Source organism: Aythya ferina (genome assembly GCF_964211825.1).
Source record: "Aythya ferina genome assembly, chromosome: 15".
Taxonomy (NCBI): domain Eukaryota; kingdom Metazoa; phylum Chordata; class Aves; order Anseriformes; family Anatidae; genus Aythya; species Aythya ferina.
This window is the reverse complement of record NC_140314.1, coordinates 9,599,085-9,617,021: the sequence shown is the minus strand read 5'-3', so window position 1 is coordinate 9,617,021 and position 17,937 is coordinate 9,599,085. Positions and strand designations below refer to the sequence as shown.

The 17,937-nt window shown below is 42.1% G+C and overlaps 1 protein-coding gene across 4 annotated transcripts in view; it reads left to right on the top strand.

Moving 5' to 3' along the window:
- LOC311445065 (multidrug resistance-associated protein 1) overlaps positions 1–17,937 on the top strand; it is a 57,708-nt gene that overhangs the window by 37,654 nt on the left and 2,117 nt on the right. For all 4 annotated transcript variants that reach the window (XM_084536754.1, XM_084536753.1, XM_084536756.1 and 1 more), the window contains 12 exons: positions 283–460; positions 6,412–6,496; positions 8,288–8,426; positions 9,383–9,590; positions 10,223–10,533; positions 11,214–11,413; positions 11,901–12,027; positions 12,408–12,509; positions 13,584–13,730; positions 14,960–15,118; positions 16,046–16,212; positions 17,018–17,212. In XM_084536754.1, coding sequence (XP_084392880.1) covers positions 283–460; positions 6,412–6,496; positions 8,288–8,426; positions 9,383–9,590; positions 10,223–10,533; positions 11,214–11,413; positions 11,901–12,027; positions 12,408–12,509; positions 13,584–13,730; positions 14,960–15,118; positions 16,046–16,212; positions 17,018–17,212 — 2,018 coding nt within the window. The remainder of the gene's footprint in view (positions 1–282; positions 461–6,411; positions 6,497–8,287; positions 8,427–9,382; positions 9,591–10,222; positions 10,534–11,213; positions 11,414–11,900; positions 12,028–12,407; positions 12,510–13,583; positions 13,731–14,959; positions 15,119–16,045; positions 16,213–17,017; positions 17,213–17,937) is intronic.

Sequence of the window (17,937 nt, the reverse complement as noted above, 5' to 3'; positions counted from 1 at the left end):
AAATCAGAAAAATTAAAAGATTCTCCTGACTTTTTTTTTAAGGACTTTTATTATGAAAACAGTGTTATTGTATAATATAATTTGGTTTCTTTAATCAAAACTGAATGAAAGATAAGTCAAAAGACAAGAGCAGTCATTTTTCTTAAAAATGCTCCAAGTGAGTCCATAGTTATTACTGTATTGTGCCCAGCATTCAAGCTGCGAGGACAGAAGTTTAACCATTTTATTTACCAGTTTGAGATACTAGAATAACTTTTTTTTTTTTTTTCTTTTACTATTTAGACACGGGTTTTGGTAACCCATGCAGTCAACTATCTGCCCCAAATGGATACAATTCTGGTAATGAGTGATGGAGAAATCTCTGAGATGGGTTCTTACCAGGAGCTGCTGAAGCAAGATGGAGCTTTTGCGGAGTTTCTTCGTACGTACGCTAATGCTGAACAAAGCATGGAGAACAGCGGTAAGCTTGCAAATAGATCCTCTTTTGGATAAGCTGATAAGTGGCATGTTAAGGGAGTCATGGTAAAGGGAAAACACTGATTGTACTGGTCATGGAAGGAAGGTTAAAGGAAGCTGCTATTTCTTGTGATAAACCTCTAGAAACCTATAGATTTAGGTGTTTTTAGAGGGCATTGAAGGTTGCGAGGTGAATGCACATTCTTTCTTAAATGTGGAGCAGTTCTGTAGTGAAATTCATGTTGTAGCAAAATTAAGTGGTTGTGAGGTCAAGCAGGGGTTTATACACATTTCCCTCTGATTTTTTATACAGATAATTGCTTTGGGGATGGGGAAGAGGATGAAGCAGCTCTTTTTTTTTTTTTTTTTTTTTTTGCTGACACCCCTGACTCTTGCTTCTGCTTTTCAAACAGCTGTAAGGCTGTACTGGGGTAGGATTTTTTTTTTCCTCCTGCGGATAGATGTGGATTTTAATAGAGGAACTTAGCTGCCTTCAGCTTGTTCTCTTCAGTGGCTTGCCTGTTGTGGTTTTCTGATATCTTCCACATGTGAATGCGGAAGTGTGAAGGGTGTTTGCAAGGGTGTTTGTATAGTGCTGGCTGGGGTGTAGTTGTTGGTATGTGCTTGAGGCCAGTTTGCTAGCAAATACCTGTTGCTGGATGCTGAAGAGCAGGCTTTCCAGAAAGAGACTGAACCCACTTTTCACCTTCTCCTTCCTTTTGGAAAACCCTTGGTTCCTACCCATTCTCTAGAGGGGAAAGCAGTGGCAATTTTTAATTGTACTCCTCAAATGCTTGCCACAGGAGACAACAGAAGTAGTGCCAAATTGAGCTGTGAAGCACTAAAGAGGTGATGGATGGCTGCCTTCGGCAAGGAGCTGCTCTAGATCGTGGTGTAAAAGTGCACGGTGTGAGGGCTGTGATGGTCTGCTTTATTCTCTGAGGCTGTCCTCTTCTATCCAGGCTGGCAACAGAGACTGCACTTGGAGGCCGTGAATGAGCAGTCTCTCCTGGATGTGCAGGGCTTCCTTGCACACATGCTGCTCCCCAACAGGGGGTTTGATGTGAGGGTGGTGTTGAGCTCAAGGTCAGGATGCCCTGCTGTAGGCTAGCCTTCATCTCGGAAAGGTCACTTGGTATGTGTCAGATGTCACTTCACAAGTTGGGATGCTGGTTTGGGTGGGCATTGTCTGTGAGCAGCAATTATTGCTCTATGGCTGAGGTCTCCCACTGTGAGGAGTATTATGGGAAGAGATTTTGGAAGCAAAATCCGGCTGCTGCTGCTCAGGGACTGGCTCGGCATCAGTTTGCTGGTGGTGAGCAATTGCATTGTGCATCACTTGTTTTGTCCACTTCATTTCTTTCTTACTAAATTGTTTTTATCTCAACCCCCGAGTTCTTGTAATTTTACTTTTTTTTTTTTTTTTCCTTCTCTTTTTGCCAATTCTCTCTTCCATCCCACTGCAGAGGTGTGGAGTGAGCAACCTGTGGTGCTTAGCTGCCTGCCGGTTAAGCCACAACCATTTCCCTCCTTTAATAGCCTTGTTCTTGTAGCCTCTTTTACTCCTCTTTCCAAGTACATGCTACTTGTTGAAGTCTTCGCATTCAATGAAGTTATTTTCCTTTCCCATTGCTTTACCAAATCTTCTCTTGGAAAGCGAGCCAGCGCTTTATCTTCTGCTACACTTGTCTGCAGTTGTCTAACACAAGGCACTTCAATATGACCCTGGTGATTCAGAAAGAATTGTCATATCACAGCAAACTTATTTCTCAGTTTTGGTTGAGTGATCTTCTGCCAATGGTAAAAAGTGAAAAATAGGGTGTTATTTGTCTGGCTCACAGGCATAATATTTATCAGATATATAAAAGACTGCTAAATATTATTTAAAAACACAGTTTGTTGGATAAATGCAGAACAAGCTGTGATGGGAGCCAGTCAGAGCTAGCTGGAGAGGAGCTGCATGCCCGTTTTAAAGAGGGGGGGACCACAAGAACACAGGAGGCTGTCTCTGACGCTACATCTTGGCAGCCTACAAACACTGCTGGAGCTAAACAGAAAACTATGGGTTGGTGCTTTCTGGCAGGAATACATCCTGCTTTCTGCAAGGCTGGGGAAAACCTTTTGTTCTCCCAGGCCTCTGAGTTCGGGCTGTGAGCCCTCTCCCTGTTACCTCCCAGCTCTTTTCTCCCTTGGGGATTCCTGAGGATTACCTGCTTCTCTCCCATCCTCAGACTCAGTGTTTTTTCTGTGCATGGGAGAACGCTCATTCTGGAAAGTTGCCCCACCCGAGTCTGCAGGATGATTGGGGAGGTGAGCTGCCCCTTCTTCCCCCTTGATGCAGAAGGCAATGGCAGCAACAGGGGATGCAGCGTGGAGCACTGCTGCATTCACCTGTGAATAAAAGAAATAGATGCCTTGCTGTGTCTACAGAGTGTAATCTTCTCCAAAGCAACTGGAACTATCTGTAAGTGTATTTGCACAAAAAAGCACGTAAATTCATCTTGCTTTTAGCAGTTGTTCCATTCTCTGGATTTAGTGTGGCTGACTTGGTGATGCCAGTGCTATTCTTGGCAGTGTGGGTTGTGTGGAGTTGTAGCCTGCCCCTGCCTGCTGTGAGCACGCCTGCCCCTTCCAGGCTGACAGCTCTTCCTGCAAAACAGGAAAAGCAAATGGGTGCTTTAGGACTACCTGTCTTATGACCATCCATCCCTCAGCTCCCATAGGAACTGAAGTACTGGATGCAGCCTTTTGTTTTAAGGAGCACAGGGATAGGGATTTTGCTGTTTTTTCCAGATGGCTTCACCATAAACTTCAGTTTGTTCTTGCAAAGCCTGGAGTTATTTTTAACATGTTTGTGGGGAGTAAAAGTGATAAAACTTAGCAGAACCAGCCCACAAGGTTGAAATATTTGAAACTATGTATTTGAACTATGGTTGAAATATTTGAACTGTGGTTTACCTTTGGTCTTAACTACAGTGCCTGAAAGATGAAGTGTACAGCACAATTAAATCTAAATCTGCATTGCAATCTGTAGGTTGTACTTGATAGAGAGCAATGTGGGTTTAGGCTGTCTCCCCAGCATTTGGCTCTGTGACTCTCAGCTCAGTTTTTATATTAGGATTGTCAGTACAACAGGCTGACTTGGCTTCAGTGTGGAGAGAAAGGGGAGTAAAAGTACTCTGAGAACTGTTAAGGGTCTGGCCTGTAGGGCTTAGGTCTTGTATATTTCGAAAGGAACTTTTTTGATCTGTCACTTGTAGGCATTCAATTTGAAAGTCTTTTTTTTTTTTTTTTTTTTCCCCTTACATTTTGTGGACTTGATTCCCCGAGTTCCAGCTGTTGCCTAGCGCAAAGTTGAAATCTGAGCAGTGGAAAACATGAATCTGATTGACAGAGCCTTGTTTGGCTTCTGTAAAATTGTCTGTTTTCCCCCTTACAGCTGCAATTGAGAAATAATGTAAAAAGTGCTAAGTTTGAAAAGAAGATAGCTTCCTTGTTCATTATTTTTGTATTATAAACGAGGTAGTAGTGTGTGTTTCATAATAAACATGGCCACTTTTGCATTATGGGCTGGGGTTTCGCATCAGCAAAGGAAAGCGTTACACCTTCGTGATCAGTACTGTCTCCCAGTAAAGCCCAGCACACCTGTATTTTGGGGCTGAGCCTCTTTATAACAGCGTAAAGCTGAGTTGGGCTCAACAGCACTACAATTGGTAGTTAGGATAGCTTCTTCCAGTGCCCTTAGGTAGGGCTAGGTGCTTCTCTCCTTTTTGACCGCTTCTCTACATTTTAACTCCATGCAAGGCAAGAGTTAAATAGTGAGAAGTTCCAAATGCTGGGGAGTCGACCCCAGTGGTCATTTGGGAAGCACCTGCCTGGCTCAGGAAATAACCTCCCTTCCTCTTAATTCATCTGCTAGCAAAATGCAGCTCTTCTCTTTCATAAGGTAAAAGCTTTGCAGTCTCCAGATGGCAGAAGAAAATGCTGATTGAAGATGAGTGCTAGTAGAAGCTTGGAAGAGGGGAGTATCCCCCTGGTCCTTACTAATCTGCCCTTGTGGGGTGGCGATTGGTAACTACACAGTAGGTGGGACTAAGGAAGTCTTTGCTGCCACAGGTCTCCTCTCACAGCAGTTCTGTACCTAAAGCAAGACAGTAGCAGAACACTTTCTAACCCCCCATTAATGCGTGTCTTGAAGGAAGTTTTGTGATCTGTCACTTGCAGCCACATGGTGATTTTTTTTCCTCAAAGTTGCCTTTTTATGGTTTAATGCAAGAGGTGGGATTAAAAGGAGATCCATTTCAGTAAATTTGATCCTGCCTTGTGCTTCTGTATGTCTTTGTGGTTTAGGCCATGCTACTTTTATGCATTTGTGCTTGTAAAGGTTGAAAACTGGTTGTGTGTGTTCTGGAAAAAGTTAATTATTATGCTTTTAGACTCAGATCCTTCGTTAGAAGGAACGATTCAACCTCTGGAGACAGGTAACTACTTTTTTGCCTTGGGTTTTTACTAGTGCTTGTAGTGGAGCAATGCAAGTAGCTGAACTTTACAGAAGAGATTGAGTCGTCATTAGAACTTGAGCTACATAACATAAGGCATTGGCTTGGGTTGCATGTTGCTCATTTCTATGCTACTACAATAACTGGAGCGTCAATTTGTCGATAACTGATGCTAGCAGTGTATCTTTATGTTACTTTCACGAGCAAGCTTTGAATAACCTTTAAAGGTGCATCTCCCCCTCTGGATTTAGGAGTGTAGTGAGTGTACCCCGAGAGGGAGCACTCAGGATCGATCCCTGGAGGTTCCTTTTGTTCTTGTATGGGTATTCACACACTATCACTGTTCCCTATGCACCTGTTACACCTTAGGTGCATGCACCAGATTTACTATGGCAATCTTTAGTACCTTTCTCTCAAAAGAGGTAAATGCAGTATAAGCGTGAAACCTTTGTAGCCTGCAAGAAGGAATCAAATGTAAGAACTGTTAAAGGAGGAAAGTTTACTTGTGGTTTTGCTTTTGTTCATGTGGGTTTAGAGCTTCAGTGACGCTGGAATCCTTGCTGTTCCCATATGAGAGCCCTTCAGAAGAAAATGTATCAAGTGCTTCAAATAACAGTCTCGTATTTGTTTGGTCTTATTCATATAATTAAAAATAAGAACTAAGTCATTGAAGCTTTCCCTTTTTGTCATTGTTAGTGTTAGGAAGTGATGACATAACTCAAACCTAGGAATTTTGTTCGTGACAATGTATTACACTGAACTGAATTTGTAAGAGAAAGCTTAATAATTCAGGGTGACAGGTTTTGTGAAGTGTTAAGCAATTTGATGTGTGTTCTACATCTTGTTACAAATGGGGTAAAAAAACTTGTTTTTCTTCAGTGACATTCATAGAAACATCTCTGCCTAAATGAATCTGATTCCTATGGTTGCTTAAAAACAGGGGACTTCTGTACCTTGCTTCCTGCCTTGTTTTGCAGGAAGGCTCGAAGTTAATGTCACCTGCCATCTGTTCATATAGCTGCACTCCATTTGCTAGAGTGTCGTCTTACTGTTTTGTGAAATGAAAATAATTAACAGTATTAACAATGTGGTTTGCAAAACAGAAGATGGTTGGAGTGTTTTTTTCACCATGAGTCATAGCGTGACTTGGTATTGTGTGCTTTAACATCAAGTATGTTCTCATAATTATGTTAAGTTGTTATTGCTGACCTACATTTGGTAGCAAAATAGAAAAATAAATATTCCTTGTCTTGTCAACTAATCCTGTTGGGGGTGGAACTATGCTGATTTGCTCATCTAATCAATTATCTGTTAGCATATGTAAATACTCAGTTGTGTTCTCCCCTTTGTTTGCACACTGGGGCTGCACCTGCCATTTTCAATTGTAATTAAACCTTTATGTCTCTTCCTACCATTTTCATATTTAATTTACTTTCTGTTTTGTTTCCCCCCCTAGATGCAAATAGTCCATCTGGAAAGGAAGGAAAGCCTGTAGAAAATGGAGTGATTGTGAATGAAGCCCCTGGAAAGTTGATGCATAGGTGTGCACTCTCTTTTTTTTTTTTTTTTTGTGTGTGTTTTGTTTTAATTTTCTGTCCTTTTACTCAGACATGGACAAACAGTAACTTGGTATTTATATTATTTGTGGGAGGAAAATCTATCACGCCACGCACAGCAGCCTGAAAAGGGTGAGGTTGGTGCTGATCCATGGCTCAAGGTGCAGCCAGTAGTGTGGCTGAAGATGCCTTCCTAGCAAGCATACGCACACACATAGCATGGATATGCATGACAGGCCACGCGGCTCAAACATTTAGAGCAACCACACAAAGGAAAGTGCACCAGTGACCTCATCCAGTTCCCCTCTCTGGCTGAGCAGGATGCAGGTTCACAAGTCAGACTGTATTACATATATGTACAAGGTGGATCCCTCCAGTAGCTGAGCTCAAACAGTTTGCTTAGCAGCTGCTGCTGGATCCCAGCCATCCATCCATTTGCTAAGCCCCTGAGGCTGCAGCCCTGCTCCTGCTGCTGGTACAGGCTGTCTTGCATATGTGCATACAGGGATGGCTAGGATGTCCATGGTCCCATAGCTGACCCGTTTTTGCTCCTCTGAGCTTGTGTAAATGGGCCTTTGATGGGCCAATGGTTCCTGTGGTGGCCCTGGGAGTCATTCAGAAGGTTGCTTTCCTGCCATTGTCTTCCTGAGCTCCTTTGTGGGTGTGCAGAGGAGCACCTACCATATGACCTAGCAGTATTAATTTATTGGAAGAAATATTTACCTACAGCTGCAATATACACGTGCTCCATTTTAGTACTTCAGAGTTTACACTTGTGATTCTTGGCTGACCTTGAAGTTTCTAGTCTCAGCCAATTGCTGTGTGCAGCTTCGTATGCCAGCCCCTGCACAGTGTGGCACTGACAATTGCTGTTGAAGAAGTCTTCCAGTCTTGGGTGTTCTGACCTCAGAGCACTGTAAGCGCATTTGTTAGATATGCATGGAATTTGCACGGTTTGGTGTGGAAGGCAACTCAGTTAACGCAGCCTGGAGCGGAACACCTTGGCATGGTTTTACCAGGTATATAAAGCTAATCTAAAGACAAATACACTCCTTTCTCTTATCATGGTGACTTACTCTCAGGCTTCTCAGCTTTCCATGCACAGAAACCATTGCATTGTTATGAGATACCATGGATTTGGCTCACATAAAGTGGCGAGTACTGTATTGTCTACACTGCTTTTAGTAGTCTTTGCAAGGGTTTGACCACTGACAGGTAGCAAGCAGTGCTATGTGGGCCTTTACCCTGACATAATACAGCTGCTGTTACGCTTGAGAGAGTCCCAAGGCAATCACGGACAGTACCTTCCCAAAATCATTTTACAGCCAATGCCTTATTCTTCTGGCACTCTAGGAATACTGTATTTCTGGAAGGTAATGAGTGCCCGGGAGTAAAATTGCCTTTTTTGTTGCCTGTGGTGGTAAAATTTTAGCATTTTAACAGCAGTACTGTTTATGATGATGTTGATGTTCACCATGGCATTTTTCTTTCTGGAGTTTGATCGTTCAACCAAGATCTATTTGTGTGCCTAGCCAGTTAGCTTGTATCTGGAAATGAGTACTTGAGAAGTGAGTGCCAGGAGGATTAGGAGCGTGCAGTGAGGGGGGGGGAGGACAGAAGCAGTGGTCATCACTTTCCAGATGATGGCTATTAGGAGATAGATTATCACCAGACTAATGCAAGCTAGTGACTTGTAGCCATAGGCTATCGAGGTCTATTTGTGAAGCAGACGCTTGGCCTGTATTTTCCAAGACTAAAAATAAGTATTTTTAACAGGCAGCTCAGCAACTCTTCAACATATAGCAGAGAGACTGGGAAGTCACAGCACCAGAGCAGCACAGCAGAGCTGCAGAAGCCACTTGCAGAAAAGAATTCCTGGAAATTGACGGAGGCTGACACAGCAAAGACCGGGAGGGTAAGGTCTCCTGTTCCCACTTCCTGCATTCTCTTTCAGTTTCAGAAAACTCCACGTGAGGAGAAAAAAAAAAAAAAAAGCTTCTGAAGAGCATGTAGTTGGGGTGAGAAAGAGCTGAGAGGATTGTGGGGCTCTCTGCTTGTTGTGCAGCACTTCATGAAAGTGTTGCTATGGTCTCTGGTCCCAGAGCAGAGCCCCAGGTTTGCTTGCAGAAAGAATGTTGACATCAAAACCTCAGCTTAAGATGATGAGTCTAACCACATCAAAGCTTGAAAGAAATGGCAAACTTGCAGTTTGCTCTTTTTTAGAAAGAGGTTGCAAAGTTGTAACAAATTAGGTGACCTGGTGAAATTTATCCTTCAGTGTAAGGAGCTGGAATTGACTCAGCTGAATTTAAGCCAATTTTCCACTGTAGACACAAGTATCTAATCCAAGGGTAACCCAGGGCTTTCTGAGAAACTGGAGAGTGTGGTTCCTGGGAAAATGGTAGTTATACCTCCTAGCAATGTTGCTGGAGTCCTGTTTTACAATAGATCATAGAATACAAGCTATATGAAGCAAGGGTTTAATTAAAGGATATATAATCTTGTGGTAAAAAGAGAGAGACAAAATCTGGAACCTCCCCAGTGAAGTTCTTGGCTCTGCCACAGATGCTCTGTGTTACTTCAAGCAGCGCTCTCCCTTTCCTTCCCTTGGAAGACAAGGGAAAGATGATGTGTGCCTGCCCTGGAGGGATACTGGGTTTGGCACATATCCACAGAACATCTTGCAACTTGTGTTCCAGGTCAGTGGCTTTCTAGCATGTAATTGTCATGTTTGTCTGGCTTGATGCAGGAATGCTAACTTTAAATAGTTGTTGAAGAAAAGGGAACTTGCTGGCTTTGAAACTTAATCTGCAAAATGAATATGTAAATAAATAAATATATAAACACATTTTTCCTCCCTTCTGTCTTCAGGTAAAGGCAACAGTATATTGGGACTACATGAAAGCTATTGGACTCTTTATCTCTTTTTTGAGCATTTTCCTCTTCATGTGTAACCATGTAGCCTCCCTGGCTTCCAACTACTGGCTGAGTTTATGGACAGATGATCCTGTTATCAATGGAACACAGCAGTATACAAATGTCAGACTGGGAGTGTATGGAGCACTGGGAATTTCTCAAGGTTTGCCTGGTTTACCTATTGTACTATTAGCTGGTTCAGAACGTTTCTAATGCTCTTGTATCCCCAGAACTGCAGCAGCAGTTTTCTAAGTCCTGAGTTTTTATTTCATAGAAAGACAGATAACTTGTTAAAACCAACAACAGGTAAACTGACATATAAAACTATTCAGTCTGTTTAGTTATTGAATTTGTTCTTCTTTCATTCATACAAAACAAGAACAAAAGTGGTTGCAAGTAGACTGATAAGCCACGCGACAAAACATCTGATCTGAGAAATGGCCCTTTGGCCTGTCAAAAAAGTGTGCTTGCCTGGCTTGCAGGGACAGTATATCACAGGAGGCCTTAGCTATGCTGCTGTGGTCTTGCTGAGCTGCATAGGCCGGCATTTTCTCTGATTGTATTACACACCACTTTTTTTTTTTTTATGGAGAAAAATACTTCCATGAGAGAAATGTGCTGTTTTCACTGAAAAAGTTTTTAAATTACTTTAAGTAATTGCCAAGTCTAATGGTAGTGAACTCCAATTCTCGGGATTATTGTACTAGATATGTGCTAATTCTGCGTGATGACAAAATGAAGGAAAATGTTTTGTGTGATAGATGAGAGCAGTTAAAAACAAGTCTTCTGTTCCAGGTATTGCTGTATTTGGCTACTCGATGGTTGTGTCAATAGGGGGAATATTTGCTTCACGACATCTGCACCTTAACCTGCTGCACAATGTCCTCAGGTCTCCAATGAGTTTCTTTGAACGTACACCCAGTGGAAATCTGGTGAACCGTTTCTCTAAGGAGATAGATACCATTGACTCCACTATTCCACCAATCATCAAGATGTTCATGGGCTCAACGTTTAATGTCATTGGGGCTTGCATCATCATTTTGCTGGCCACACCTATAGCTGCTGTCATTATTCCACCTCTGGGACTTGTCTACTTGTTTGTGCAGGTAGGGGCTTGGCCAAGGTCATCTGGACCAGCAGTTACATGTCCTCTACTTAAGACAGTTGTGTTCTCACTCTGGAATAGGTCTGGTTTCAGTATGTTTGACTTGTCATGCTTGACTGACGGTGTTTTGCATGGCTTACTGATTAACTGCAGCAGAGCATTTCCTTTTGTTGTCAAGTGTAGAATGACTTCTGTGTGCAAGAGGTAATACTTTAATACCTAAGCAGGCTTTATAAAATGCCATTAGATTTTGAGGCAAACTGCATATATCTTGTTGCTTTGAGCCCATTTATGAAAAATCTGTGAACTTTTCTAAAGCTTTCTCCCAAATGAAAGGGTTGGGAAGACCTTCAGAAAATGATATATACTTTCCTGCTCATGCCTGTTTTGTCAGAAACTTGTTTACTAATCAAGAGAAGCAAAGGCAGCTTTTCACTCCTGTCTTATGCAGGCAGGATGTGCTTGCTTCACTCTGCTTTACTGCTAGGAATCTGGCAGAGGGAGTACAAATGTGAGAGAAGGAGCTGATTTATGGCTTTGATTCTTGAATTAGCGAATCTGTAAAGCTCCACTAGTAAGTCATAAAGGCAATGAGGCACAATTCAGAGACTCAGTTTTGTACTGTTTAAGTTTCCAAAAAGAAAGTGGCTATAACCGTGATTTTCGTATTCTGACTTGCAGAGATTTTATGTGGCTACTTCTCGCCAGCTCAAACGCCTTGAGTCTGTCAGTCGTTCTCCTGTGTATTCTCACTTCAATGAGACCCTCCTGGGAGTCAGTGTAATTCGAGCCTTTGAGGAGCAGAAACGTTTCATAAAGCAGAATGACATGAAAGTGGATGAAAATCAGAAAGCTTATTATCCAAGCATCGTGGCAAACAGGTAATAGTGGAGTTGAAATATTGAAAGGAAGTTACAAAGCGAGGGTATGGTGCTATTGCCTGTCTGCCTTACCAATCAGCTGTCAGTGTATTTGTCCAGGGTAGGGAAGCCGTTGTGGATGTTTCTTTTTGCTTAAACTTGTGTGATAGAATTAAGGGTGATTCTGAATTTCTGTTCTTTCTAAGAGTTCCTGCCTTCTGGGTAGGATTTATAAAAACTCTTACTCACTGATCCCAACGTAACCACATCTGCTTTCTGAACTAAAACAGGAATTAATGTCCCTAAAGAATTTATTCATTTTGGATGCCTCTAGGTTTGCATGCTGCTGGAGTAGGACCCCAAATACCTTACAGTTGCGATGTCACTGGCAGTACTCAGATGCCATATTACTAAAAAGCAAGATGTGTGACAACATTGGTTGACTGCATTCCTAATTCTCTGTGGATGAGTTACTGGTAAGATGCATGATGTCTTCTCTGTCTTGCAGGTGGTTGGCTGTCCGACTGGAGTACGTGGGGAACTGTATTGTTCTCTTTGCAGCATTGTTTGCAGTGATTGCACGCAACAAGCTCAGTCCAGGATTGGTTGGCCTTTCAGTGTCCTATTCGCTGCAGGTAATTTTACTGTTAAACAAAAAAAGCTCTGAATTGTCAGACTGCATCAGAAAGCCAAGTTCTTGGTCAAGCTTCGGAGGGAAAACTAACGTAAGGAATACAGAAAGAGAATAAACCCTACAAATAAAAAACATCTGGAAAAATGGGGGAGGTTCCTTCTGTGCCCTGCATGTGTGAGGAGGTGTGACTAAGACAACTCATCCTATGCATGTTAAAGGCATTTGGACTTCTCTCCAGCACTAATTAACCAAAATCATATCTGTGTTTGTACATTCCATGAACTTGCAGTCCTTTGGTTGTGCGAGTTTTTTGTTTGATTCTTTTTTTAATTGCAGGTAACATGCTCAGTGTAAACTGCTTTTAAACTTCTTCTCTTGCAGATTACAGCATACTTAAACTGGCTAGTTCGTATGTCATCAGAACTGGAAACCAACATTGTTGCTGTAGAAAGAGTCAAAGAATATGCTGAAATGGAGAAGGAGGTACGGTGGGTTGTCCACCACAGCTGGCACTTGGTGGATGTTTCTAGGACATGTGGCTGTATCATTCGACATGAGGTTGCATGCAGCCTACCTGGGTGTTACGACCAAGTCTGTAAGAAAGCAATGGTTGCCTTAATGCTTGTAAAAGCTTGTCCTCTGAGCTGAGGGGTTTGATAGAACTTCGTGCTCTCATTGATCTCTAGAGATAGGCTGTGTCTTAAGGGTGTACTGGGGGTGCTCTTATACTCCAGATATTTACAGCTTGTTATTTAGGAAGTGAATCTGCTGTTCTGCCCCGTGTTGAGCAGTGGAGTTGTGCAAATCTGGTTTTGTTTTCTTCAGTGATTAACCAATTTTTTCTGTGTTTCTCTTTTTGCTCTCAATGGGAGGAGTAAAGAGGATTTAATTTTCTGTTTTAATTCAAATCACCTAACAAGTCATTACATCTGCAGTTGTGCACCTTTTGGCTACAGAACACAATTCCCTATTGGTCTTCTTTGACATGCTTGCCTCCAGAGAATCTGACTTACATCGCTGTTTTTGTAGCCAGACCTTAAGAGGACCCTTCTTAGAACAGGGTCTGGTAGTAGACTGTAGTTTGTGTCATTAAAAGCCTCTTTGTTTGGTACTGGCAGTAAATACGGTGGAGTGTGCTCTCTTCTCTCCCACCCTTGTGGGAGGCTGAGGCAGCAGCTGTTTATTTTACCACCCTGTAAACCTTTTGTCTCAGTTGAAATGCTTCTAGTTGCATGCCTGGCTTCCCGATGCTTTCCTTATTGTGGTGGTGGTATTGCATAAGCAGGTTATCTCAATACATGCTGCCTCTGTGATTCTGCTGTTTGTAAGAAGCAGCTTTATCTAGCAAGTGGCACTTGTGATAGCAAAGCCTGTGGCTACATTCACCATTTCATCTGCCTTGGGGCAGCCCTTCTCCTTTTTTGTCCCATCATTATCACAGTTCCTCTTGCAAGTTATACACTAAAAGGATTTTTCTTAATTGCTTTCCTTACGTCCTCTGAGCCTATGCCCTGCTGAGGGAGGAAATGATCAGGTATGCTTGTGTTGTTTTTTCAGGCTGAGTGGAGCATTGAACAAACTGCCCCAGCAAGCACCTGGCCTGAAGAGGGCAAGGTTGAGTTTCGAGGCTATGGTTTACGCTACCGGGAAGACTTGGATTTGGTTCTGAAAAACATAAATGTCACCATAAATGGGGGTGAGAAGGTAATGAATCTCAATTAGTAGCAGATGACTGCTGTTGAGAAGTATGTATGCATAAGCCAAAGGGGGGTCCAACCCTCTCCTGTAGGACACTCTTAGGTCCTTGAGAGCAAGAAGAGTTTCTCTAAAATCAGTATCACTGTAACTGGTGGCTGCAGCAGGCTCTTACTCTTTTTAAGGGACATCCTACATCGTGTGATAAACATACTTATTTTGTGGGTTCATGAAGTGTCTTTTGGTCTCATTTCATAAGGAAAGGAGGCTGTGCTACCTGTTGTTCCCATCCCAGAAACTTCTGAACTGCTTTGCTAATCTGTTTGCCATAGGCAAAGAGGTTGACGCCTTGCAGAGTGGTTAAGTTTCTACTAGCCTCAAGGAAACAAACTACTAAGTAAAAATGGGGAGCTCTGCTCTGGTGAGGGAGAAGCTGTAAGGTGAGACTGCAAGAAAAAAATGGAACTTGAGTAGATCCTATGGATTTGGCCAGACTGATTGTGGTAGATGTGTGTGTGTGCCCGCACGCACCTCAGTCCTGAGTGCACTCTCTGACTTACACTACTAGTGTGAACTTGCATGACAGTATAAAAAGTAGTCGAGAGACACTTATACTTAGCAGGCTAGCTTAGTTGTGGTATCCAACTTGATATTTGTTTTTCTGAGTGCATGTTTTCTACATACAAATATGGGCAGCATGCTACCCCAAGACCGGATAGAAAATGTAGACGACAAGAAAGAACCAACCAAAGTACCAATTTAAAAATTTTTTTTAATAAAAAAAAGAAAACAATTGATGAAGACTTTAGACTACTTGGGAAGCAAAATTTAAATAATTGAGTGCTTTTGCTGTATATTTTCTATAAATCCAAAGAAGAGAAAATAAAGGTCATATCAGAAATTATAGCTGTGAAACACGAATGAAAAAAGAAAAAGGTTAGGAAATCTTTGGCCCGCTCTACCTGGTTCCATCTGCCTTTCTGCAAAAATCGAAAACTTCTGCAAGTAGATTGCTATTTTGAGATTGCCTTTTTTTTTTTTTTTTTTTTTTTTTTTTTTGCATATCCACTGATATTTTTTTCCCTCCCATTTCATCAACCCCTGTTAATTGCACTATTCTGGGGTATTGATAGCCCAACTTATATAACAACCTTTTGACAATGTCTCTTTCAAATAGATTCTTGCAAGTGCTTTAACCCTGCCTTAGAGTAAGTTGTTCTCCTATTTCTTTCCAACAGATAGGAATAGTAGGAAGAACAGGAGCTGGAAAATCCTCTCTTACTTTAGGCTTGTTTCGGATCAATGAAGCAGCTGAAGGAGAAATTATTATTGATGGAATTAACATTGCAAAGATAGGACTCCATGACTTGCGGTTCAAGATCACCATCATTCCTCAGGTAGGTGTGAAATCCTGCCATTGCCAGAGCTCATTTTGTAAAAGTTCACTTTCTGCAGTGTACTAGGGGGGAATATATTTACCTTGTGAGGTATGCAGTACTTTTCACTCACAGAAATGTGCATGTAACCATCCCTGTCTAGTCCAGCAACTGTGGGTTTGATAGTCCAAAACATCTGGGCATGTGGCTTTACAAGAACTGGGCATTCAGACTCCAGTCTTCTTATTATTACTGTATAGCATTTATTACATTCCTGTTCAGATTCAAAACAGGACCATAATGTGGTTATATAAATCACATTTGCAGCATTCCAACAAAAACAAGTGAACGCACTGCAAAAGACTTCTCATACTGCTGCTTTTGGAAATCTGTGGGGGAACTTTGTGTTTTTGCAAAGCTCCATTTGATTACTCTGCATTAGTCAGGCACTACTAGACCAAAAGTGTTTCTGAAGTAGTACTTGTCCATATCCAAGAAAGAAATGAATTCGTTTTGTTAATACTGCAGCTAAAGACTTCTTGAAATATTTACAGATGGTGTAATTCCGTAGGAGGTGTAAAGTTGATGTAACTGTCCCTGCTGACAGAAGACTGGACAGGGAGTGCTCAGGCTTTAAATCAGCAGACCAGTTTAAAGAAAAAAAAATTGGCTGATTTTTTTTTTTTCTTCTGGATTTGTGAATTACTAACTTAGTTTGCCAGAATCTGCAGGATGCACAGGTCAGACCCCTAACAGACACAAGGAATAAGGATGAGGATGAATATATTGCTGTTTCTGGAAAAAATGAGGTCTGTCTTCTAAATTCAGTAGATGGGCTTATGTGCAACTGCAGCTGTACATGTTGTTTTCCTTTCACTATCTAAGAAGTATTTTTGGAGCACTTGCCATGATCTGTGTGGATTGTCGATTACCTCTTTTTATGACCAGGATCCAATATTATTTTCTGGCTCACTGCGTATGAACCTTGATCCTTTTGACCAACACTCTGACGAAGACATTTGGAGGTCTTTGGAATTGGCTCACCTGAAAAATTTTGTATCAGCCCTGCCTGATAAACTTAATCATGAATGTGCTGAAGGTGGAGAGAACCTCAGGTACGTCAAAGAAACAGTGCTTGTGAAAATTGCCTTATGAGCTAAACAGGAGTTGAGAGGTGTGTGTGCGCCCTCCCTTCTGCAGTTAGACTTTCTACTTCTAGAAAGCTTACAGTTTGCTTTATCAATATGTAGCTAGATGCTACCAATAACAGTCTTTTTATTTATTTTTTTGGTGGTGTTTGGTTATTGTTTATTTTTTCCGTGTATGAGAATTTGGGGAGGAGCTGGGAAATTCTTAATGTGTGACCAGGCAACCAAACAATTAGGCTTTATTGAACAGGCTTTAAGCTCTCAAGTTTGAGAATTTAATTTAAGAAATACTCAGAAAATGCTGTGATGTTGGACTTCCCAGCTTGGACAGTCATGGAATGGATTTTAGTAGCAGCAGCCTGCTATTTATAGCAGATGCTCTGAACTTAGGATGGCTCGTGCCCAATAGATGCAACTTTTCCGTGGGAGTTGTTAGCTTGCTTTTTGCACTGTAACAGGATTATGTGATCAATCTGCAGAAACCATTTGAAGTCCAGTCCTCAACATTGCATTGATTCAGGAATGCAGTTATGCTGAAACCATTTGTAACGTACTCTTTTATTACATTCTCTAGACTTCATTATGAGGGAGCTGTTGTAGTTAAGATGCTGTTACATGCCTTGTAGTGAAGCAGTAAGAACCTTGTCTATTTTGCTGCATTCTTGGCACATATAGTACAGAGGAGTTCTTACAGGAATTGCTGGGCTTCGACACGAATATTGCAAACTTGTTCTGACTTCTTTTCCTCCACCCTCCCATCCCATCTATGTAGTGTGGGACAGCGCCAGCTGGTGTGCCTGGCAAGAGCTCTGCTCAGGAAGTCCAAAATCCTTGTTCTGGATGAAGCCACAGCTGCTGTTGATCTCGAGACAGATAACCTCATACAGTCAACGATCAAGTCTCAATTTGAGGAGTGTACTGTTTTAACTATAGCACATCGTCTGAACACAATCATGGACTACACAAGGTAAAGTAATAGTGTTTCTGTCTTGAAGAATGGCATGTGTGACCGGTGTTGTGCTCTACTTAGAAGAGGATCATTGTGCTAGATAAATGCTGCCCAGTGTATTGTTTTTAGCTGTTTCTCCCCAGAGCTGCTCAAATTGCGGTTTGGATGGGTTGTGTGTATTTGTTCTGGCTTACAGAGGTTGTGCTTGGCCTGGGGAGCTGCTCAGATCCCTGTGCTGCACTGCTATCATGCTATGCCTGCCCAGGCAAACCAGGAAGGGAAGGGAGGCAAGGAGGACAACAGGAGTCTATTCCTGGGTCTTGCCCTAATTTAGGCACAGTTGAAAGAGGCAGCAGAGCTTTCAGGAGCACATACCCTAAACTAGGCACAGCCAGTGTAAGGAGTCAGAGGGGCAGATCCTGCCTTTGTCCAAAGTTTATTTGACATTTCTCTTTCCTTCAGTTTTGGTTTTAGTTCATGTGACCTCCCTCATCCTCGGCAGCCTTGCAGCGGTGTGATTGAGGGCAGAGTTTTTGTCTTATAACTTCAGTCTTAAGCTCTCTTGTCCTTTTTATCACATTGTGGCAGAGAGCGAAGTGACCACTGATAAGATTGTGTACTTTCGTAGACCTTTCTTTGCACTGTCAATAGTGAAAGATAAGAGACAAGAGCTTTGCCTGCGCCAGGCACAGCACCAGCAGCACTGCCACCAGATTAACACCCAATTCAGTCACTGCAGCCAG